General features: G+C 36.9%; 1 protein-coding gene across 3 annotated transcripts in view; it reads left to right on the top strand.

Annotated features, from left to right (window-relative positions):
- The window catches only part of TET2 (tet methylcytosine dioxygenase 2), a 133,202-nt gene that overhangs the window by 82,971 nt on the left and 23,935 nt on the right, over nt 1-26,296 (top strand). For 2 of the 3 annotated variants that reach the window (XM_003310400.6, XM_009448087.5), the window contains 4 exons: nt 4,242-7,696; nt 11,701-11,791; nt 13,193-13,286; nt 13,929-14,137. In XM_003310400.6, the coding sequence (XP_003310448.3) occupies nt 4,288-7,696; nt 11,701-11,791; nt 13,193-13,286; nt 13,929-14,137 (3,803 nt within the window). In that variant the 5' untranslated portion in view covers nt 4,242-4,287. The remainder of the gene's footprint in view (nt 1-4,241; nt 7,697-11,700; nt 11,792-13,192; nt 13,287-13,928; nt 14,138-26,296) is intronic. The other variant, XM_009448088.5, reaches the window with a different exon arrangement.

Raw genomic sequence — 26,296 nt, forward strand, 5'->3', positions numbered from 1 at the left:
TAGTTAAAAGTAATCCCCCTCCCAGTGCTTTTCTCCAGCTGCCCCATTCCTTTTCCTGGAGGCAAATTATTATGGCCAGTTCATTATATATTCTCCAGAGATGATTTTTTTTTATTTTACAAAGGCATAGGTTGTAGCATTCTTATATAAACTGTTGTGTAGCTTCCTTTATTCCATTTAATTACTGGGAGATACTTCCATCTGAAAATATAGAGATACTAATTTTAATAGCTACATGGTATTATATTGTGTGGCTGTACCATAAATTAATTAACATAACCCTTATTGATGTAGGTTGTTTCTAACCTTTTATTACTGCAAAAGATTGTGCCTACATCATTTAATGTATATATGAGCATATTTGTCAGATATATATATATATATATATATTTTTTTTTTTTTTTGAGACAGTGTCTCACTCTGTCACGCAGGCTGGAGTGCAGCATCACAATCTCACCTCACTGCAGTGTCCACCTCCTGGGTTCAGGTGATTCTTCTTCCTCAGCCTCCCAAGTAACTGGGATTACAGGTGCCTACCACCACGCCCTGCTAATTTTTGTATCTTTTTAGTAGAGACGGGATTTCACCATGTTGGCCAGGTTGGTCTAGAACTCCTGGCCTCAGGTGATCCACCGGCCTCAGCCTCCCAAAGTGCTGGGATTATAGGCGTGAGCTACCACACCCAGCCTGTCAGATAAATTCTTAAAAGGGTCAAGGAAAGTGTTTCTGAAATTTTATACATATTGCCAAATTGTCATCCTACATGATATTTGTGGCAGTTTTGACTCTCAAAAGCCACATGAGAGAGTATCTGTTTTCCCACATGCTTGCCAAATATAGTATAGTATCAAGCTTACTGATCTTCACTAATTGGAGAAGAGAAAAAAACTGTACCTTGTTGCAGTTTTAATTTGCATTTCTTTTTATGAGCAATAGTAGATATCTTCTTAAATACTTAAGAGCCATTCACATTTCATTTTCTATGAACTGTCCATGTCCCTTGTCCATTTTTTAGTATGTGGTTATTCATCTATTTGTAGGCGTCCTATATGTTAAGAAAAGTTTTATACAACTTTTAACTCTTTACATGTTTATTTTGGCACATATAAATTTTAGCAAACTTTCCCATCTTTTATGACTTCTAGATTTTGTTTCACAAAAAAAGAACTTACCCAGTCATTAGATTTTTTTAAGTTTTCTCAGATTGTTTTTAACTTTTGGGGGGGTTTTATTTCCTGTATTCAAATATTAGATTCATCTAGAATTTATCTTAAAGTGTAAGGGAATGATCCCACTTTATCATTTTTTCAGGAGATTACCCAGTTGTTCTAATATCAAGTATGTCTTTGAAATCCCATCCTTATCTTGTAGCATATTTCTGTGGTTTGGGTCTGTTTTTGAACATTCTGTTTTATTCCATTGATCATATTAATATTATATGTGCAAACACAAACTATTTTAAGTATAGTAGCTTTGTTGCTTTTAAATATCTTTTAATTTGGCTACTAGGCCCCATACAATTCTTTTTCAGAATATTCCTGGCTACCCAATTTGTTTATTTTTCCAAATGAACTTTGGAGTCAACTTCCTTAATTCCTCAAAATATTCTGCAAGTACTTTTAGTAAGAGTATATTAAGTGAATAATTTGACAACTATCTAAGAACATATTATAGCTTTTCCCTTGTTTTGTTTTTGTACTTATATATTAGTATAGTTTTAAAGTTATATTAAAATAGGTCTTCCACATTTTAAAAACTTATTCCTAGTGTATTAATTTCTTCTATTATAACTACAGTATTTTATTCCAGTAAAACTTCTGACTGGTTGATGCTCTTATAAATCAAGGCTATAAATTTTTCTTCAGCTACTTTGCTGAATTCTCACAAACTGTAACCATTTTTTACTTGATTCTCTAGGTTGACCTGTATATAATCTTTTTATCTGTAAACAATAACTTTAGCATTGCTTTCAACATCTATATTCTTATTTCTTCTATTTCATTTTTCTTGTTTATCAAGAAATAGCTGTTTTAATAGAGTTGTTTTTCGCCCAAAAAGAAAATAGTCTTTTTTTTTCTACTTATGTCTTTAAAATAAATGTAATGAGAAAGACTGTGGGAAAATAAAGCAGACACCTTATACAATGGATTAATTTTTTTAGTGCCATTTCTTCTGGCTTTCTCCATTATTGGGACTCTGAAATCTTCATTAGTACTACTCTCAAAAATGTTCGAATGAATGCAATCAGATTCAAGGGTACAAGTGCAGGTTATATAGGTAAATTGCATGCCTTGGGGGTTTGGTGTACAGACTATTTTGTCACCCAGGTAATAAGCGTAGTACTTAATAGGTAGTTTTTTGATCCTCTCCCTTCTCCCATCCTCAAAGTATCCCTGCTCTCTGTTGTTCCCCCTCTTTGTGTCCATGTGTTCTTGCTGTTTAGCTGCCACTTAAGAGAACATGTGGTATTTTTCTGTTCCTTTGTTAGTTTGTTTAGGATAATGGCCTCCAGCTCCATCCATGTTGCTGCACAGAACATGATTTTGTGTTTTTTTATGGCTGTGTAGTATTCCATGGTGTATATGTAACACTTTCTTTATCCAGTCTACTACTTACAGACATTTAGGTTGATTCCATGTCTTCGCTATCATTAATAGTGCTGTGATGAACATACGTGTGCAATATGCCTTTATGGTAGAATGATTTATATCCCTTTGGGTAATATGCCGAATAATGGGATTGCTCGGTCAGATGGCAATTCTAAGTCCTCTGAGGAATTACCGCACTGCTTTCCACAACAGCTGAACTAGTTTACATTCCCACAAGCAATAAGGGGATAAGTGTTCCCTTTTCTCTGCAGGAATGATTAATTCTTTTAGAGAGTCAAAGATGGAATCCTAGGGAAGATGATATCTGAGGCAGGTTTAGAGTCATTGGGCAAATAAGGGGATTAAGAAGGCATTCTAGGCAGACAGAAAACCAAAGGCATGAAGCTCTGAAACAGCTTACTATGTTTGGATATTTATAAGCTGTTGTTATTGTTGGAGTATAAACTGTAAGAGAGAGTAGGAGGACAGAAAAAACAGCCTGTATGCGGGGGGAAGAAAACATTTAAACAGAAATCAAAAGATTTGGGCAGCCAGCCCCTCTAGAGAAAAACATAGAATCGCCTAGAAAGGGTTTTTCATAAAGTACACTTTTCATCACCCCTATTCTGTCACCTGGAATACTGATAACACTGAAGGGAGTGTGCCTTATCTCTCAGGTGTATTTGGATGAAATAGTTTGAGAACCATGCAGGCAAGTTTAAGCCAGTGTGTTAAAGAGAATATGACATCAGATTTGCATTTTACAGTCTTCCTTTTGATAACAAAGGGAACCTTAAAGGGCTAGAGGGGAAGGGCAGACAGGGCTAGGGGAGGAGAACCCTTTTAAAAGCTACTGCAGGTGGGGTGCGGTGGCTCACACCTGTAATCCCAGCACTTTGGGAGGCCAAGGCAGGCAGATCACCTGAGGTCAGGAGTTCAAGACCAGCCTGGCCAACATAGTAAAACCCCGTCTCTACTAAAAATACAAAAATTAGCTAGGCATGGTAGCAGGCACCTGTAATCTCAGCTACTTGGGAGGCTGAGGCAGGAGAATCGCTTGAACCTGGGAGGCAGAGGTTGCAGTGAGCCAAGATCGTGCCGCTGCACTCCAGCCTGGGCAAGAGAGTGAGACTCCATCTCAAAAAAAAAAAAAAAAAAGCTACTGCAGTAGATCAGGAGGAGGCACAGTGATAAAGAGAAGATCTGAGCTATGAAGTGGCAGTCAAGATGATTAAAGGAATATATAGGAAGTACAGTTGATAGAACTTAGCAAGTGATTAGGTAAATGAAGTGCTGGAGAAAATAAAGGGGATATTTTTCAATTGTTTTTAGCATTTTGGCAAAAAATTATTTAGGAATGAAATTGATGCTAATAACTAAGAGTATGAACTTCCCACATTAGCTGGTAATTTTGATCACCCTTGTTCTCCATGACCATAAATATTTCAGAGTTGCTAGGAAGACAAGAATGTTTATTTCCTGAGTAGCTGTCAGTTGTCACTATGAAACATGAAAATAAATATCAGTTTGCTATGTCTAGGTATTCCGATATTTATGCACAATTATTCCTTAAGATATATTAGTATTTTCATATATAGATAGATAGATAGATAGAAATAAACACATTTTAATTTTTGTTTCCATGCTCTTTAGAATTCAACTAGAGGGCAGCCTTGTGGATGGCCCCGAAGCAAGCCTGATGGAACAGGATAGAACCAACCATGTTGAGGGCAACAGACTAAGTCCATTCCTGATACCATCACCTCCCATTTGCCAGACAGAACCTCTGGCTACAAAGCTCCAGAATGGAAGCCCACTGCCTGAGAGAGCTCATCCAGAAGTAAATGGAGACACCAAGTGGCAGTCTTTCAAAAGTTATTATGGAATACCCTGTATGAAGGGAAACCAGAATAGTCGTGTGAGTCCTGACTTTACACAAGAAAGTAGAGGGTATTCCAAGTGTTTGCAAAATGGAGGAATAAAACGCACAGTTAGTGAACCTTCTCTCTCTGGGCTCCTTCAGATCAAGAAATTGAAACAAGACCAAAAGGCTAATGGAGAAAGACGTAACTTCGGGGTAAGCCAAGAAAGAAATCCAGGTGAAAGCAGTCAACCAAATGTCTCCGATTTGAGTGATAAGAAAGAATCTGTGAGTTCTGTAGCCCAAGAAAATGCAGTTAAAGATTTCACCAGTTTTTCAACACATAACTGCAGTGGGCCTGAAAATCCAGAGCTTCAGATTCTGAATGAGCAGGAGGGGAAAAGTGCTAATTACCATGACAAGAACATTGTATTACTTAAAAACAAGGCAGTGCTAATGCCTAATGGTGCTACAGTTTCTGCCTCTTCCATGGAACACACACATGGTGAACTCCTGGAAAAAACACTGTCTCAATATTATCCAGATTGTGTTTCCATTGCGGTGCAGAAAACCACATCTCACATAAATGCCATTAACAGTCAGGCTACTAATGAGTTGTCCTGTGAGATCACTCACCCATCGCATACCTCAGGGCAGATCAATTCCGCACAGACCTCTAACTCTGAGCTGCCTCCAAAGCCAGCTGCAGTGGTGACTGAGGCCTGTGATGCTGATGATGCTGATAATGCCAGTAAACCAGCTGCAATGCTAAATACCTGTTCCTTTCAGAAACCAGAACAACTACAACAACAAAAATCAGTTTTTGAGATATGCCCATCTCCTGCAGAAAATAACATCCAGGGAACCACAAAGCTAGCGTCTGGTGAAGAATTCTGTTCAGGTTCCAGCAGCAATTTGCAAGCTCCTGGTGGCAGCTCTGAACGGTATTTAAAGCAAAATGAAATGAATGGTGCTTACTTCAAGCAAAGCTCAGTGTTCACTAAGGATTCCTTTTCTGCCACTACCACACCACCACCACCATCACAATTGCTTCTTTCTCCCCCTCCTCCTCTTCCACAGGTTCCTCAGCTTCCTTCAGAAGGAAAAAGCACTCTGAATGGTGGAGTTTTAGAAGAACACCACCACTACCCCAACCAAAGTAACACAACACTTTTAAGGGAAGTGAAAATAGAGGGTAAACCTGAGGCACCACCTTCCCAGAGTCCTAATCCATCTACACATGTATGCAGCCCTTCTCCGATGCTTTCTGAAAGGCCTCAGAATAATTGTGTGAACAGGAATGACATACAGACTGCAGGGACAATGACTGTTCCATTGTGTTCTGAGAAAACAAGACCAATGTCAGAACACCTCAAGCATAACCCACCAATTTTTGGTCGCAGTGGAGAGCTACAGGACAACTGCCAGCAGTTGATGAGAAACAAAGAGCAAGAGATTCTGAAGGGTCGAGACAAGGAGCAAACACGAGATCTTGTGCCCCCAACACAGCACTATCTGAAACCAGGATGGATTGAATTGAAGGCCCCTCATTTTCACCAAGCAGAATCCCATCTAAAACGTAATGAGGCATCACTGCCATCAATTCTTCAGTATCAACCCAATCTCTCCAATCAAATGACCTCCAAACAATACACTGGAAATTCCAACATGCCTGGGGGGCTCCCAAGGCAAGCTTACACCCAGAAAACAACACAGCTGGAGCACAAGTCACAAATGTACCAAGTTGAAATGAATCAAGGGCAGTCCCAAGGTACAGTGGACCAACATCTCCAGTTCCAAAAACCCTCACACCAGGTGCACTTCTCCAAAACAGACCATTTACCAAAAGCTCATGTGCAGTCACTGTGTGGCACTAGATTTCATTTTCAACAAAGAGCAGATTCCCAAACTGAAAAACTTATGTCCCCAGTGTTGAAACAGCACTTGAATCAACAGGCTTCAGAGACTGAGCCATTTTCAAACTCACACCTTTTGCAACATAAGCCTCATAAACAGGCAGCACAAACACAACCATCCCAGAATTCACATCTCCCTCAAAACCAGCAACAGCAGCAAAAATTACAAATAAAGAATAAAGAAGAAATACTCCAGACTTTTCCTCACCCCCAAAGCAACAATGATCAGCAAAGAGAAGGATCATTCTTTGGCCAGACTAAAGTGGAAGAATGTTTTCATGGTGAAAATCAGTATTCAAAATCAAGCGAGTTCGAGACTCATAATGTCCAAATGGGACTGGAGGAAGTACAGAATATAAATCGTAGAAATTCCCCTTATAGTCAGACCATGAAATCAAGTGCATGCAAAATACAGGTTTCTTGTTCAAACAATACACACCTAGTTTCAGAGAATAAAGAACAGACTACACATCCTGAACTTTTTGCAGGAAACAAGACCCAAAACTTGCATCACATGCAATATTTTCCAAATAATGTGATCCCAAAGCAAGATCTTCTTCACAGGTGCTTTCAAGAACAGGAGCAGAAGTCACAACAAGCTTCAGTTCTACAGGGATATAAAAATAGAAACCAAGATATGTCTGGTCAACAAGCTGCGCAACTTGCTCAGCAAAGGTACTTGATACATAACCATGCAAATGTTTTTCCTGTGCCTGACCAGGGAGGAAGTCACACTCAGACCCCTCCCCAGAAGGACATTCAAAAGCATGCTGCTCTAAGGTGGCATCTCTTACAGAAGCAAGAACAACAGCAAACACAGCAACCCCAAACTGAGTCTTGCCATAGTCAGATGCACAGGCCAATTAAGGTGGAACCTGGATGCAAGCCACATGCCTGTATGCACACAGCACCACCAGAAAACAAAACATGGAAAAAGGTAACTAAGCAAGAGAATCCACCTGCAAGCTGTGATAATGTGCAGCAAAAGAGCATCATTGAGACCATGGAGCAGCATCTGAAGCAGTTTCAGGCCAAGTCGTTATTTGACCATAAGGCTCTTACTCTCAAATCACAGAAGCAAGTAAAAGTTGAAATGTCAGGGCCAGTCACAGTTTTGACTAGACAAACCACTGCTGCAGAACTTGATAGCCACACCCCAGCTTTAGAGCAGCAAACAACTTCTTCAGAAAAGACACCAACCAAAAGAACAGCTGCTTCTGTTCTCAATAATTTTATAGAGTCACCTTCCAAATTACTAGATACTCCTATAAAAAATTTATTGGATACACCTGTCAAGACTCAATATGATTTCCCGTCTTGCAGATGTGTAGGTAAGTGCCAGAAATGTACTGAGACACATGGTGTTTATCCAGAATTAGCAAATTTATCTTCAGATATGGGATTTTCCTTCTTTTTTTAAATCTTGAGTCTGGCAGCAATTTGTAAAGGCTCATAAAAATCTGAAGCTTACATTTTTTGTCAAGTTACCGATGCTTGTGTCTTGTGAAAGAGAACTTCACTTACATGCAGTTTTTCCAAAAGAATTAAATAATCGTGCATGTTTATTTTTCCCTCTCTTCAGACCCTGTAAAATTTGAATGTATCTGTTTTAGATCAATTCGTCTATTTAGCTCTTTGTATATTATCTCCTGGAGAGACAGCTAGGCAGCAAAAAAAAAATCTATTAAAATGAGAAAATAATGACCATAGGCAGTCTGATGTACGAACTTTAAATATTTTTTAATTCAAGGTAAAATATACTAGTTTCACAAGATTTCTGGCTAATAGGGAAATTATTATCTTCAGTCTTCATGAGTTGGGGGAAATGATAATGCTGACACTCTTAGTGCTCCTAAAGTTTCCTTTTCTCCATTTATACATTTGGAATGTTGTGATTTATATTCATTTTGATTCCATTTTCTCTAAAATTTCATCTTTTTGATTAAAAATATGATACAGGCATACCTCAGAGATATTGTGGGTTTGGCTCCATACCACAATAAAATGAATATTACAATAAAGTAAGTTGTAAGGACTTTTTGGTTTCTCACTGTATGTAAAAGTTATTTATATACTATACTGTAACATACTAAGTGTGCAATAGCATTGTGTCTAAAAAATATATACTTTAAAAATAATTTATTGTTAAAAAAATGCCAACAATTATCTGGGCCTTTAGTGAGTGCTAATCTTTTTTGCTGGTGGAGGGTCGTGCTTCAGTATTGATCGCTGTGGACTGATCATGGTGGTAGTTGCTGAAGGTTGCTGGGATGGCTGTGTGTGTGGCAATTTCTTAAAATAAGACAACAATGAAGTGCTGTATCAATTGATTTTTCCATTCACAAAAGATTTCTCTGTAGCATGCAATGCTGTTTGATAGCATTTAACCCACAGCAGAATTTCTTTGAAAATTGGACTCAGTCCTCTCAAACTGTGCTGCTGCTTTATCAACTAAGTTTTTGTAATATTCTAAATCCTTTGTTGTCATTTCAGCAGTTTACAGCATCTTCATTGGAAGTATATTCCATCTCAAACATTCTTTGTTCATCCATAAGAAGCAACTTCTTATCAAGTTTTTTCATGACGTTGCAGTAACTCAGCCCCATCTTCAGGCTCTACTTCTAATTCTGGTTCTCTTGCTACATCTCCCTCATCTGCAGTGACCTCCTCCACTGAAGTCTTGAACTCCTCAAAGTAATCCATGAGGGTTGGAATCAACTTCTAAACTCCTGTTAATGTTGATATATTGACCCCCTCCCATGAATTATGAATGTTCTTAATAACTTCTAAATGGTGATACCTTTCCAGAAGGCTTTCAATGTACTTTGCCCGGATCCATCAGAAGACTATCTTGGCAGCTGTAGACTAACAATATATTTCTTAAATGATAAGACTTGAAAGTCAAAAGTACTCCTTAATCCATAGGCTGCAGAATCAATGTTGTATTAACAGGCACGAAAACAGCATTAATCTTGTTCACCTCCATCGGAGCTCTTGGGTGACTAGGTGCCTTGAGCAGTAATATTTTGAAAGGAGGTTTTGGTTTTGTTTTTTGTTTTTTTGTTTTTTTTGTTGTTGTTGTTGTTTTTTAGCAGTAAGTCTCAACACTGGGCTTAAAATATTCAGTAAACTATGTTGTAAACAGATGTGTTATCATCCAGACTTTGTTGTTCCATTACTCTACACAAGCAGGGTACACTTAGCATAATTCTAAAGGGCCTTGGAATTTTCAGAATGGTAAATGAGTATGGGCTTCAACTTAAAATCATCAACTGCATTAGCCTGTAACAAGAGAGTCAGCCTGTCCTTTGAAGCAAGGCATTGACTTCTATCTATGAAAGTCTTAGATGGCACCTTCTTTCTATAGTAGGCTGTTTAGTACAGCCACCTTCATCAGTGATCTTAGCTAGATCTTCTGCATAACTTGCTGCAACTTCTACATCAGCACTTGCTGCCTCACCTTGTCCTTTTATGTTATAGAGACAGCTGTCTTCTTAAACTTTATAAACCAACTTCTGCTAGCTTCCAACTTCTCTTCTGCAGCTTCCTCATTCTCTTCATAGAACTGAAGGGAGTCAAGGCCTTGCTCTGGATTAAGCTTTGGCTTAAGGAATGTTGTGGCTGACGTGATCTTCTATCCAGACCACTAAAGCGCTCTCCATATCAGCAATAAGGCCGTTTTGCTTTCTTACCTTTCATGTGTTCACTGGAGTAATTTCCTTCAAGAATTTTTCCTTTACATTCACAACTTGGCTAACTGGCATGCAAGGCCTAGCTTTCAGCCTGTCTTGGCTTTTGACATGCCTTCCTCACTTAGCTCGTCATATCTAGCTTTTGATTTAAAGTGGCAGGCATACAACTCTTCCTTTCACTTGAACACTTAGAGGCCACTGTAGGGTTATTAATTGACCTAATTTCAATATTGTTGTGTTTTAGGGAATAGAGAGGCCCAGGGAGAGGGAGAGAGCCCAAACGGCTGGTTGATAGAGCAGGCAGAATGCACACAACATTTATCAGATTATGTTTGCACCATTTACCAGATTATGGGTACGGTTTGTGGCACCCCCCAAAAATTAGAATAGTAACATCAAAGATCACTGATCACAGATTGCCATAACATAAATAATAATAAACTTTAAAATACTGTGAGAATTACCAAAATGTGATACAGAGACATGAAGTGAGCACATGCTGTTGAAAAAAATGACACTGATAGACATACTTAACACGTGGGATTGCCACAAACCTTCAGTTTGTAAAAGTCACAGTAACTGTGACTCACAAAAGAGCAAAGCACAATAAAACGAGGTATGCCTGTATTTTTAAAAAAAGCTTTTTGTTAAAATTCAGGATATGTAATAGGTCTGTAGGAATAGTGAAATATTTTTGCTGATGGATGTAGATATATACGTGGATAGAGATGAAGATCTTAATTATAGCTATGCAGCATAGATTTAGTAAAAGACATTTGAAAAGACAAATGTTAAATTAGTGTGGCTAATGACCTACCCGTGCCATGTTTTCCCTCTTGCAATGAGATACCCCACACTGTGTAGGAGGATGGAGGGAGGACTCCTACTGTCCCTCTTTGCGTGTGGTTATTAAGTTGCCTCACTGGGCTAAAACACCACACATCTCATAGATAATATTTGGTAAGTTGTAATCGTCTTCACTCTTCTCTTATCACCCACCCCTATCTTCCCACTTTTCCATCTTTGTTGGTTTGCAACAGCCCCTTCTTTTTGCCTGACTCTCCAGGATTTTCTCTCATCATAAATTGTTCTAAAGTACATACTAATATGGGTCTGGATTGACTATTCTTATTTGCAAAACAGCAATTAAATGTTACAGGGAAGTAGGAAGAAAAAGGGGTATCCTTGACAATAAACCAAGCAATATTCTGGGGGTGGGATAGAGCAGGAAATTTTATTTTTAATCTTTTAAAATCCAAGTAACAGGTAGGCTTTCAGTTAGCTTTAAATGTTTTTTTTTTTCCAGCTCAAAAAATTGGATTGTAGTTGATACTACATATAATACATTCTAATTCCCTTACTGTATTCTTTGTTTAGTTTCATTTATTTGGTTTAAAATAATTTTTTATCCCATATCTGAAATGTAATATATTTTTATCCAACAACCAGCATGTACATATACTTAATTATGTGGCACATTTTCTAATAGATCAGTCCATCAATCTACTCATTTTAAAGAAAAAAAATTTTTAAAGTCACTTTTAGAGCCCTTAATGTGTAGTTGGGGGTTAAGCTTTGTGGATGTAGCCTTTATATTTAGTATAATTGAGGTCTAAAATAATAATCTTCTATTATCTCAACAGAGCAAATTATTGAAAAAGATGAAGGTCCTTTTTATACCCATCTAGGAGCAGGTCCTAATGTGGCAGCTATTAGAGAAATCATGGAAGAAAGGTAATTAACGCAAAGGCACAGGGCAGATTAACGTTTATCCTTTTGTATATGTCAGAATTTTTCCAGCCTTCACACACAAAGCAGTAAACAATTGTAAATTGAGTAATTATTAGTAGGCTTAGCTATTCTAGGGTTGCCAACACTACACACTGTGCTATTCACCAGAGAGTCACAATATTTGACAGGACTAATAGTCTGCTAGCTGGCACAGGCTGCCCACTTTGCGATGGATGCCAGAAAACCCAGGCATGAACAGGAATCGGCCAGCCAGCCTGCCAGCCACAAGGTACTGGCACAGGCTCCAACGAGAGGTCCCACTCTGGCTTTCCCACCTGATAATAAAGTGTCAAAGCAGAAAGACTGGTAAAGTGTGGTATAAGAAAAGAACCACTGAATTAAATTCACCTAGTGTTGCAAATGAGTACTTATCTCTAAGTTTTCTTTTACCATAAAAAGAGAGCAAGTGTGATATGTTGAATAGAAAGAGAAACATACTATTTACAGCTGCCTTTTTTTTTTTTTTTCGCTATCAATCACAGGTATACAAGTACTTGCCTTTACTCCTGCATGTAGAAGACTCTTATGAGCGAGATAATGCAGAGAGGGCCTTTCATATAAATTTATACAGCTCTGAGCTGTTCTTCTTCTAGGGTGCCTTTTCATTAAGAGGTAGGCAGTATTATTATTAAAGTACTTAGGATACATTGGGGCAGCTAGGACATATTCAGTATCATTCTTGCTCCATTTCCAAATTATTCATTTCTAAATTAGCATGTAGAAGTTCACTAAATAATCATCTAGTGGCCTGGCAGAAATAGTGAATTTCCCTAAGTGCCTTTTTTTTTGTTTTTTGTTTTGTTTTTTAAACAAGCAGTAGGTGGTGCTTTGGTCATAAGGGAAGATATAGTCTATTTCTAGGACTATTCCATATTTTCAATGTGGCTGGATACTAATTATTTGCCAGCCTCCTTTTCTAAATTGTGAGACATTCTTGGAGGAACAGTTCTAACTAAAATCTATTATGACTCCCCAAGTTTTAAAATAGCTAAATTTAGTAAGGGAAAAAATAGTTTATGTTTTAGAAGACTGAACTTAGCAAACTAACCTGAATTTTGTGCTTTGTGAAATTTTATATCGAAATGAGCTTTCCCATTTTCACCCACATGTAATTTACAAAATAGTTCATTACAATTATCTGTACATTTTGATATTGAGGAAAAACAAGGCTTAAAAACCATTATCCAGTTTGCTTGGCGTAGACCTGTTTAAAAAATAATAAACCGTTCATTTCTCAGGATGTGGTCATAGAATAAAGTTATGCTCAAATGTTCAAATATTTTGATTGCCTCTTGAATTCATTTGCTAATTGTATGTGTGTGTGTTTCTGTGGGTTTCTTTAAGGTTTGGACAGAAGGGTAAAGCTATTAGGATTGAAAGAGTCATCTATACTGGTAAAGAAGGCAAAAGTTCTCAGGGATGTCCTATTGCTAAGTGGGTAAGTGTGACTTGATAAAGCCTTTGGTCTTAAATCTTGGGCATTTTGATTTGTAAATCTGACCCTGAGAATTGGGTTACCCAGATCAAAGACTCATGCCAGTTAAAAAGAACATTACCTGTATTTTTTATCATGTGTTATCTCTTAAGAAGAGGCAGATTAGTTCTAAAATCAACAAACTGTATTTAATTGAAATAATTTAGTGATGAGGAAGAGGTCCATTCTAGTGCCTGCTAAATGTATAATCCTTCTTAGAATGTGAAGTTGTCCTTAAACTTTTAAATACCTGCAGTTAATCTTTATATTGTCATTTATGAAAACCTTGAACTAAGACTTATGTATCTTTCGTCTAGCTCTGGTTTTAATGCAGGTAGCATTTAATTGTCCCCACTGTGCTGGGTATAGTCTGCTAAACATTAAGGAGTAGTTTTGCATCTCTCCTTGTTCTGATACTAGGGTCAAAGCCCACTTTTTATAGATGGGCAGCAAAAGGCAAATTGGACATGCTGATAAATGTTGCTCTAATTGTGATCTAAACATGATAAAATATACATACATAAGTGCCCTTATCTGCTGCAAGTGACCCTTGTTTTGTTTTGGTTGGGGTGGGGGGTGTTTGGGATGGAATGGTGATCCACGCAGGTGGTTCGCAGAAGCAGCAGTGAAGAGAAGCTACTGTGTTTGGTGCGGGAGCGAGCTGGCCACACCTGTGAGGCTGCAGTGATTGTGATTCTCATCCTGGTGTGGGAAGGAATCCCGCTGTCTCTGGCTGACAAACTCTACTCGGAGCTTACCGAGACGCTGAGGAAATACGGCACGCTCACCAGTCGCCGGTGTGCCTTGAATGAAGAGTAAGTGAAGCCCAGGGCCTCTCCCCTCTTTGTGGCCACTGATAGGAAAGCCCAATCTTTGGTTGGAAGGAAGAGAGTTCAGCGTGCGCTTTTACATTTATAAAATGGGCATCAAAATGCCTGTTTGGCAGTCATGTGATAAGAAGTTGTATTTGCTAATGTGAATAACTTGAGATGATTTCATTATCTGAATTGTACAGTTTAGCCATTAATTAGGAGCAGTCAGAGTGTCTGTAACCACATGGCCTCAGTTATACCATAAACTTGAAATTGTTTATGTGCTCACATGCTACAAGTGACAGCTCCTGTGTGCCTGGCCACTATATTAGTATGTATTGACTCCACTTCCATGTTGCAGTATCTGAAACAGAAAGTAAGTCTAATGAGAAACTTTGGGATTCCCAGGTCAAATACCTTCCGTATGTATGTAGCAAAAACAAAATACAAAGCCTAGAAGTTCTGTAGAAATAGAACTGATTTTTACTTTCATTCAAACTATTCATTATTTCCACAATAGTAATCAAAACTGCTTCCACTTTTACTGCTGCTAAATGATCAGGAAATTACTGGATATGGATATATATTATTTTCCAGGAATATAAGAATTTAGAATAGAACTGCAAGAGTATGCACTTAAATATATTTAGTGCATCCAGTTGCTAATGTTTTGTTTTAAACACCATCCACTTTGCACGAAGTCTAAACCTTCACTTGGAAAAAGCTTCATTTTTAATATTCCTCTACTGTGCTGATAATCCTGTATAACACTAAAAGATGAATGTTCACAGTGCTACACAGAAATCTTTTTTTTTTTTTTTTTTTTTTTTTTTGAGGTGGAGTTTCACTCTTGTTGCCCAGGCTGGAGTGCAATGGCGCGATCTTGGTTCACCGTGACCTCCACCTCCCAGGTTCAAGAGATTCTCCTGCCTCAGCCTCCCTAGTAGCTGGGATTACAGGCATGTGCCACCATGCCCGGCTAATTTTCTATTTTTAGTAGAGACAGGGTTTCTCCATGTTGGTCAGGCTGGTCTCGAACTCCCGACCTCAGGTGATCCGCCCGCCTCGGCCTGCCAAAGTGCCTTACAGGCATGAGCCACCGCACCTGGCCAGAAATCTTACAAGTTATTTTGCTCATGATTGGTTTTAAAATAATTTTAATTTTGCACTATTTCCTTTAGTGTCTTTTTCTCTGCATCCACCAAACTATAGAATCATTTGCTGAGCTTATAAGAAATGCTCATACTGCTCATTGCAACAGCTAGCCAAATTTGTCCTTTGCTGTTTAAAACTCTAACTAGCATGGTTTTACTAAATTTATATTAACACAGTTTCTCTCTCTGGGTTGTGGGGAGACAAATCAACTATAAATAATCTCTTTAGAAAAGTTACTCTTTCTATATGAAAGTGTGACTTGACTTTCTATGATAATTATGATCCAAAAATTTTTATGGTGTGTACCTGACCACTTTTACAAATGATTAATTGGAAGGTAGAAATTGCTGATTCATAACATGTAACTTATAAACTTATGATGGACTACTTTAAGCGTAAATTTTTTTTTTTTTAAGACAGAGTTTCACTCTGTCACCCAGGCTGGAGTGCAATGGTGCCATCTCGGCTCACTGCAACCTCCATCTCCCGGGTTCAAGCAATTCTCCTGCTTCAGCCTCCCGAGTAGCTGGGATTACAGGCATGCACTACCACACCCAGCTAATTTTGTATTTTTAGTAGAGACAGGGTTTCTCCATGTTGATCAGGCTGGTCTGGAACTCCTGACCTCAGGTGATCCGCCCGCCTCAGCCTCCCAGAGTGCTGGGATTACAGGCATGAGCCACCGTACCCAGCCTGAAATATTTTTTTAATCTACCCTGACTCCTCTTGCTCTTTAAAAATTTTTTAAAATGTATGTAGGTGCCTTTAATTAGAAAAAAAAATTAAAAATTAAGGCAACTTGGGCTTATATTGGTAATAGCATTTCTTTCAAGAACTCAGTAATACTGCATTGTCTTTAAAGCATAATATCTTTTAGACTTGACGGTTTGAAATTCTAAATCACTGAAGAACCTCTTGTGAAAATGATAGTTTTAAAATTTCTTTTCAAAAATAGTCCTATTGCAAAATGTTTGAATTTCTTGAAGTTTCCTGGAAACTATATTTCATTCATTGTAATGAATTTAATTTTCATTAACATAGATCTCTAATATTTTTCTCAGCTCACCACAACCTCCACCTCCTGGGTTCAAGTGATTCTCATGCCACAGCCTCCCAAGTAGCTAGAATTACAGGCACCCACCCGGCTCATTTTTGTCTTTTTAGTAGAGACAGGGTTTCACCATGTTGGCCAGATTGATCTCGAACTCCTGGCTTCAGGTAACCCACCCACCCTGGCCTCCCAAAGTGCTGGGATTACAGGTGTGGGCCACCATGCCCAGCCAGCTTTTCCATAATTCTTATAAATGCCAATGCCTGAAATGGAATCTGACATATAAAAAAATTACATGAAGAACTTTTATTATTTTGCATTTGAAAACCATGAAAAATAGTTGGACCAGAGTCTCAGAAAGCTTGTAGTTTGTTAGTTTAACTGCTCTAAATGTCAGGCAGATACAAAACTATTAAAAGACATGCTTCAAATATGAAGACAATTTAAAAGCACAGCTGTACACTTTTGCTTTTTGTCTAGTTTCAAGGTAAAGATGAATAATCATTTAGATAATGCTTAAGCTATGCTTATGCATACTTAGAGCAATTCTCCAAAATAAAAAATTTTAATACTTAAATACATGATTAAAATAGACACGTATCCAATGTCAATACAGACTTTACTCAGAAATAGCTTTTGAAGTTTCTTCTACCCCATAAATACATTTTATTTTATGGCTGGCAGAAATGAAAATTACAACTTTTTGCCAAGAACAGAGAATAGAATAATCTCAAATTGGGGCTGTAGACTCAGTTTTATGTTCAAAGCTGTGTGAACCTCATCACTGAGTTCTTACAAATCCCTGTGTCCACATGCTCCAAACCACCCACTGTGAGTTCAGAAAAGAACTCTGAGTGCATCTTTCAGTGGGAAAGTAAAAACTGATTTTTACATTTCCTTTGAGCCAAACCAGCTGTTTCTTCTTTAAAGATTTCCCTTTGAGATTTCCATTTTATGACTAAGTCTAACCAGTATTTTTTTGGCAAGTAAGAGTTGTGGGAGTGTATCTGTCATCATAAGGAAATCAAAGCCAGAAATGCCTTCTGCCATGGTGGGTGATGTTAAACATTTCAAGGAACTTTATATTATAAAAATTGTCAAACATAAAAGGAAAAGTGCAATATAATGAATTCCATGGACCCATCACACAGCATCAATATTTATCAACATTTTATCAATATTTTTTCATATATTTTTCCCACATCCACTCCCACTAGTGTTTGAAAGCAGAAGACAGATAACTTACCATCTTAACCTGTTAACATTTCAGGATGTATTTCTAACAGGTAAAGACTTTATCATTTAATATTTAGACTGTGTTTGTTCAAATTATCTGATTAGATTCTATTTCAGAAAACACACACATAAACAAAAATGATAGTGAGAAAAAGAAAGCCCTTCCACATGATTGACACTTCTGAGTAGTGTGATCCCAGTTCATGTCCATTGTCTGGGATAGCTGTTAAATAAAACTTCCTCTCATAAAATTCTCTCCATTTAGAAGATAAATTCTGTGATTCACAAGCCTCTTTTTATTTATAATAGCCCTTCCCCTTTTTTTATGAATTTGTTTTTTAAAGAAACTGTGATTTTCTCTGTAAAATTCCACACATTCTGGATTTGGCCGATTTCATCTTGGTTCTTTTGTTTAACCTATTCCTCTATCCCCAGTATCTTCTGTGGACTGGTAGTTTGACTGGTTCTTTTTCTTTTCTTTTTTTTTTTTTTTTTTGAGACAGGCTCTCGCTCTGTCGCTTAGGCTGGAGTGCAGTGGCCCAATCTCAGCTCACTGCAACCTCCACCTCCCAGGTTCAAGCTATTCTCATGCCTCAGCCTCCTGAGTAACTGGGACTGCAAGCATGCGCCACCTCATCCTGCTAATTTTTGTACTTTTAGTAGAGACGGGGTTTCGCCATGTTGGCCAGGCTGGTCTGGAACTCCTGGCCTCAAGTGATCCGCCCACCTTGGCCTCCCAAAGTGCTGGGATTACAGGCATGAGCTATCACGCCCAGCTGATTTTTAAGTAATATAAGTATGTGTGCATGTACAGTATACATTGGCAAAAACACTTCATAAGTAGTGCTAAAATCATCTTATTTATATACATCAGGAGACACATAATGTCTGTTTCCCATTTTAGTGATGTTAAGAGTGTTTAGCATGTTTAGTTGTCAGCCTGATCCATCATTATGTTCCTCATCAAACTTTCACCAGATAGTTTCACATCAATTGATGATCATTGCCTGTTTCTATTATTTTGTTTTCAAGTTGACAGTTTTCTCTCACTTGATGTTGTGTAAATTTAGTTATATAAAGTTAAATTATTTTGCTATTTTTTCTATGCTGTATACATTTGAATAACTGACCTAATTTTTACTTTAAAAATATTTTACAATTAGAAGTCCAAATAGTAAATCAAAGGTTAAGAATTTTTGCAGAAATCTGTTATATAGATGACATTTTAATATTTGCCCTTTATATCATTTACCATGAGCCAAATTTCAAGTCATATTAAAATGACTGTCATGTGCTAATTCTAACAATATTTGAAAGACCCCTATCAAAATAAAAATACCTTTTAGTAGCCACTTTATTAGAAAATCAACTTTAAGTTATTCCCCCATGTTTTTTTCTAACTGAGATATAATTCACATACCATAAAATTTACCCTTTTAAAGTATACAATTCAGTTGTTTCAGTACATTCACAAAGCTATGCAAATGTCACCTCTACCTAGTTTCAGAACGTTTTCATCATTCCCAGAAGGAAACCCTGTATTTATTAGGCAGTCACTTCCCCTTCTCCCCTTCTTCCTTCCTCTAAGTGGCAACCACAAATAAACATTCAGTTTCTCTGGATTTACCTATTCTGGGCATTTTGTATTAGTGAAATCATGTATTTGGCCTTTCTGTCTGGCTTCTTTCATGTACCTCAACGTTTTCAAGTCTCATTCATTTTATTTAAAAAAAAAGTACCTTTTTTCTTTTTCTTTTTTTTTTTTTTTTTTTGTCCACGTATATATTCACACCACATTTTTTGAGACAGAGTCTCGCTCTGTTGCCCAGGCTAGGGTGCAGTGGTGCAACCTCAGCTCACTGCAACCTCTGTCTCCCGGGTTCAAGTGATTCTCATGCCTCAGCCCCCAAGTAGTTGGGATTACAGTTGTGCACCACCACACCCAGCTAATTTTTGTATTTTTAGTAGAGACAGGGTTTCACCATGTTGGCTAGGCTGGTCTCAAACTCAGCCTCAAGTGATCCTTCTACCTTAGCCTCCTAAAGTGCTGGGATTACAAGCATGAGCCACTGTGCCCAGCCACATTTTCTTTTTCCATTTATTAGTTAATTGACATTTGGATCGTTTCTACTTTTTGGCGATTATAAATTATGCTGCAATGAACATCGGTGTACAAGTTTTTGTGTGAACATGTTTTCAGTTACCTTGGGATATACACCTAGGAGTGACATTGTTAGTAATATGGTAACTTTATGTTTAACTTTTTGAAGAACTGCCAAACTGTTTTCCAAAGTAGCTTTATCCTTTTACATTTCTGCCAACAATGTATGAAGGTTCCAGTGTATCTCCACATCCTCAAGAAAATGTTATTGTCTTTTTAATTGTAACCATCCAAGTGGGTATGAAGTTTATCTCGTGATTTTGATTTGCATTTTCCTAATGGCTGATATTGGGCATCTTTTCACGTGTGTATTGACCATGTATTTTTTTGAGAAAAGTCTACTTATATGTTTTTAATTGTATTATTTTTAGAGTTGTAAGAATATGTTATGTTGATACTTGAACTTTGTCAAATGCCTGGTTTGCAGATATTTTCTCCTATCCCACAGGTTGTTGCTTCACTTTGATAATGTCCTTAAAGTACAAAAGTTTTAAATTGATTTTGATGAAACTCAATTTCTTTTTAATTGGCAGCTTGTGCATTTGGGGTCATATTTAAGAAATCATTGCCTCATTCAAGATCTGAAAGATTTACACCTATGCTTTCTTCTCAGAGTATTATAACTTTAGTTCTTACATTTAGATTTTTAATTAATGTTGAGTTAATTTGATGGTGAGAGATAAGAGTCCAACTTCATTCCTTTGCAAGTAGCTGTCCAGTTTTCTCAGCACCATTTGTTGAAGAGACTGTTTTTTTCAATTAACTGACCAAGATGTATGGGTTTATTTCTGGACTCTTAATTCTGTTAATCTGCATGACTTTTCTTATGCCAGTACCACACTGTGCTGATTCCTGTAGTTTTGTAGTAAATTTTGAAATCAAGACAGGTAAGTCTTCCAACTTTGTACTTTTGCCTACCATGTTTCTTGGGTTTCCATATGCATTTTAAGATCAGCTTCTCCATTTGGTAGAGCTGGAGTCTTACTATATTACCCAAGCTGGTCTTGAACTCCTGGCTAAAGAGATCCTCCCGCCTAGGCTTCCCAGAGTGCTGGGGTTACAGGCATGAGCCACCACATCCAACCCCCTTCTGGGACTTTGACTGGGGTTCTGTTGAATCTGTTGGTCAATTTGGAGAGTATTGATATCTTAACATTAAAGCTTCCAATTTATGAACACAAGCTATTTTTCCATTTATTCTTAAATTTCTTTCAGTAATGTTTTGGATGAAACATGTACAAAGTCCTGCACTTTTTATTTTTTTTAAGACAGAGTCTTGCTCTGCTGCCCAGTCCAGAGTGCAGTGCTGCCATCTCAGCTCACTGCAACCTCCACCTCCGGGTTCAAGTGATTCTCCTGCCTCAGCTGGAACTACAGGTGCGCGCCACCATGCCTGGCTAATTGTTTTGTGTTTTTGGTGGAGACAGGGTTTCACCATGTTGGCCAGGCTGGTCTCAAACACCTGGCCTCAAGTGATCTGACTGCCTTGGCCTCCCAAAGTACTGGGATTACAGGCATGAGCCACCACGCCTGGCCTGTACTTCTGTTAAAATTTTTTCTATGTATTTTTTTTATCCTATTGCAAAATCAAATTTTTTGTTGATAATATATGGTCATAAATTTCATTTTTATATATTGGTCTCATATCCTACCAACTTGCTGAACTAGCTTATTAGCACTAACTTTTTTTGGTAGATTCCTTAGGATTTGCTACATACAAGATTATGTCATCTACAAGTAGAGATAGTTTTGTTTCTTCACTTCCAATCTGGGTGGCTTTATGTTTTTTTCTTGCCTGATTACCCAGTTAGAACTTCCAGAAAATGTCAGGTACAATTAACAACTGCAAACATCCTTGTCTTATTCATTTTAGAAAGAAATTTTTAGTTTTTCACCATTAAGTATGATACTAGTTGTAGGTTTTGTTTAAAAAAAGACTGTGTCAAGTTCAGAAGTTCCCTTCTGTTGCTAGTTTGTTGAATAATTTTATCATGAAAGGGTGTTGAACTTTTCTCAAATGCTGTGGCTACATCTAATGAAATGATCATGCGTTCTTCTCCTTTATTCTGTTAATATGGTATATTATATTGATTCATTTTTATACATTAGATTAACATTATATTTCTGGAATAAATCCCACTTGGCCTCAGTGTGTATTACTTTTTATATATTGCTGGAGTCTGTTTGCAGGTATTTCATTGAGGACTTTTGCATCTCTGTTAATAAGGTATACTGATCTTTAGTTCTCTTGTGATATCTTTGGTTTTGGTGTCAGAGTAATTCTGAGTTCACAAAATGCATTGGGAAATGTTCCCTTCTCTATCTTTTGGAAGAGTTTACAAAGGATTGGTTTAACTCTTTTTTAAATGTTTGAGGAAATTCTCTACCCCTGGGCTTTCCTTTGTGGGAATTTTTAAACATTTTTAAAATAGATTATTTTTAAAGCAATTTTAGGGTAAAAGCACATTGAATGAAAGGCACAGAGCTTCCTTAAGTACATGCTGCCCCTGTATGTGCATAGCCTCCCTCATTATCAACATCCTTTACCAGAATGGTACATTTGTTGCAATCAATGAACCTGCATTGACAATTGTCACTGAAAGTTCATAGTTTAGAGTTCACCTTTGGTGTTATGCATTCTGTGAGTCGATCCATGTTTAATGATACTCATTCACCATTACAGTATCATTCAGAGTAATTTCACTGCCTTAAAAGTCCTCTGTACCCTACCTATTTTTCTCTCCTACCCCACTAACGCTTAGCAACCAATGATCTTTTTATCTCCATAATTTTGCCTATTCCAGAATGTCATATAGTTGGAATGATACAGTATATGTAGCCTTTTCAGACTGGTTTTTGTCACTTAGTAATAAGCTTTTAAATTTTGCACCATGTCATGATCGTTCATTTCTTTTCAGCATTGAATAATATTCCATTGTCTGGTTTATCACAGTTGATTTATCCATTCACATAGTGAAAGACATCTTAGTTGCTTGCAAGTTTTGACAATTATGAATAAAGCTGTTATAAAAGTATGTAGGTTTTTGTGTGGACAAAAGTTTTCAGCTCCTTTGAGTAAATAACACAGAGCACAGTAGCTTGATTGACAGTAAGAGTAAGAAATATTTTTTCTCAGTCTGTATCTTATTTTTTCATTCACTTGACAGTGCCATTTGCAGAACAGAAAGTTTTAATTTTAATGAAGTCTAGGTTATCAGTTAATTCATTAATAATGTTTTTGGTATTGTATCTAAAAAGTCAACACCAAACCCAAGGTCATCTATATGTTCTGTGTTATCTTCCAGAAATTTTATAGTTCTGCATTTTACATTTAGGGCTGTGACCCATTTTGCATTAATTTTGCAAAAGCTATAAAGACTATGTATAGATTCACTTGTTTGCATGTGGAGTTGTCCAGTTGTTCCCGTACCATTTCTTAAAGACTATCTTTGCTTTATTGTATTACCTTTGCTACTTTGTCAAAGATCAGTTGATTATAATTAAGTGGTCTGTTTCTGGACTCTTTATTCTGTTCCATTGATATATTTGTCTAGACTTTCACCAATGCCACACTATCTTGTTAACTTAGGCTTTAGAGTAAGTCTTGCAATCATGTAGTGTCAGTCCTCTGACATTGTTTTTCTCCTTCAGTATTGAGTTGGCTATTCTTTTGCCTATTACTAAGTAAAACAGTCTGAAAAGGCTATATATACGGTCATTTATTGGTCTTTTGCCTCTTGATATAAACTTTAAAATTAGTTTGTCAGTATCCTCAAAATCTTGCAGGAATTTTGATAGATTGCACTGCATTTCTAGATTGAGTTAGAAATACTGCCATCTTGACAATACACATCTTCCTATCCATGAACATGGAACATCTCTTTCTTGGATATCCTTCATTAGAATTTTGCATTTTCCCCATATAGACCATGTACATATTAGATTTATACATAAATATTTCATTTAGGGGGTGCTGATGATAATGTATTTTTATCTCAGATTCTGCTTGTACATTGCTGGTATGCAGAAAAGTGATCAGCTTTTGTATATTAAACTTGTTTCCTGCAACCATGTTATATAATCACTTTAGATCCATTTTTTTTTTGGTCATTCTTTCGTATTTTCTAGGTGATCACGTCATCTAGAAAAGACAACTTCTTTCTAATCTGTATACCTTTTATTTTCTTGTCTTAATGTATTAGCTAGCATTTCCAGTATGATGTTGAAAGGCATTGGTGAGAGGCAACATACTTGCCTTGTTTCTGATCTCAGCAGGAAATCTTCAATTTTATGTTAGCTCTATGGTTTTGTAGATATTCTTTATCTACATTAAATATGTTAGCTGTATGGTTTTGTAGATACTCTTTATCAGGTTCAGGTAGTTCCCCTCTTTTCCTAGTTTACTGAGAGGCTTTTGAAAATCAATCAGTGTTGGATTTTGTAAATACTTTTTTTCCACCTATTGATATTACCATATGATTTTTCTTTAGCTTATTAACGAAATGGATTACATTAATTGATTTTCAAATTTTGAACTAGACTGGCATACCTGGAGCAAATCCCACATGGTTGTGATACATTATTTATGAATGCATTCATGGTCACGGTTGCTATTAGTCTGTAGTTATCTTTTATTGTAAAGACTTTGGTGTTGGTATTAAGGTAATGCTGCCCTCATAGAATAAGTTATGAAGTATTTTCTCTGCTTCTGTCTTAATTGAGATTGTAGAGAATTCATATAATTTCTTCCTTAAAACTTTGGTAGAAATCAGAATGAACCATCTGGGTCTGGTACTTTGTTTTGAAAAGTTATTGCTGATTCAATTTCTTTCATAGATATAGGCCTATTTAGATTATTATTTTGCATAAATATTGGTAGTTGTGTCCTTCAAGGAATTGGTCCATTTCACCTTGATTATTAAATGTGTGGGCACATTTGTTCATAATATTTCTTTATTATCCTTTGTTTTTGAGACAGGGTCTCACTCTGGTTGCCCAGGCTGGAGTGCAGTAGCATGATCTCAGCTCACTGCAGTCTTGACTTCCTGGGCTCAAGTGATTTACCCACCTCAGCCTCCCAAGTAGCTCGGACTACAGGCACATGCCACCATGCCTGGCTAATTTTTTTATTATTATTAGAGATGGAGTTTTCCTGTGTTGCCCAGTGTGGTCTTGAACTCCTGGACACAAGCAATCTGCCTGCCTCAGCCTCCAAAGAGTGATGGGATTGCAGGCATGAGCCATCACACCTAGCCTGATGGCAGAACTTTTTAAGAACAATAGAATGGTATATGGCATTTTCAAAAATTGTTTTCCCCTCCTCCTATGGAAGCATGAAGGGATTTTTCTCTAGTATTCATTGTGAGAACCTCATCTGGCTCCTGAATGTAGAAAACTCACAAAACTGTGAGGAACCTATTATGACTGGATGCCTTTGGAGTTGTTCACACTGAACCTCCAGCAATTCATCAATTATATTTCAGATTTTCCTATCCCAACACTGGTTCCTACAGAGGTTTCTGCTCCAGTAAGCTGTAATTCTTTTTATCCATCTATTTCCTTGGTTTTGAGGGCAGTGATTTTCCCTGTGATCTCATTTCTCTGACAGATCTAAGTAGTGTTAATTACATCTTTTAACCTGTTGTAGGTATATTCAGATTTTCTATTTCTTCTTCAGTCAATTTTAGTAGTTTGTGTTTTTCTAGAAGTTTGTTCTCTAGCTCTGCTTTAGCTCCATCCAATAAAATATGAGTATGTCGAGTTTTCATTTACAACAAGGTATTTTCTAATTTCTATCATGTTTTTTTGATTCCTGACTGTATAGGAGTATATTTTTACCTATTACCCAAATTTGCTTGTTATTCATGTATAATTTTATCAGAAAACACACTTTGCACAATTTTTGCAGTGTTACATTTATTTAGACTTGTTTTATAACTTGACATACAGTCCATCCTGGAGAATGTTTCACGTGTGCTTGAGAAGAATGTGTATATTCAGCTGTTGGTGGGTGGCATGTTTTATAGATGTCTGTTAGACCTAGTTGGTTTATAGTGTTTTTTACAACTTCTGTTTCCTTTTTAATCTTCTATCTACTTTTAGCCATTATTGAAAGTGGATTAGTAAATTATCTATTTATTCCTTTAATTCTGCCATTTTTTGCTTCATGTATTTTGGTGCTCTGTTGCTTATTACATATATGTTTACATTTGTTACATCATTTTAATGGCTTGAACTTTTTATTATAAAATGTGTATATCTTGTAGATATCGTATAGTTAAATCTTTTTAAAAATTGATATTGCTAGTCTTTGCCTTTTAATTTTTCAATTTATATACATTTAACATAATTATTGATAAGGTAGGATTTGTCTGCCATTTTGTCTGTATCTTGTCTTTTTTTGTGTTCAATAGATATTTTCTAGTGTACTGTTTTAATTCCCTTGTCTTTTACTAAATTTTTTGATGTTATGTTCTTAATGGTTTCCCTGGGGATTACAACTAACTTATAACAGCTAGTCTGAAGTAATACCAATTTCATTACAATATAAGGAAACTTT

The sequence above is a fragment of the Pan troglodytes genome, chromosome 3 (assembly GCF_028858775.2).
Source record: "Pan troglodytes isolate AG18354 chromosome 3, NHGRI_mPanTro3-v2.0_pri, whole genome shotgun sequence".
Lineage (NCBI taxonomy): Eukaryota > Metazoa > Chordata > Mammalia > Primates > Hominidae > Pan > Pan troglodytes.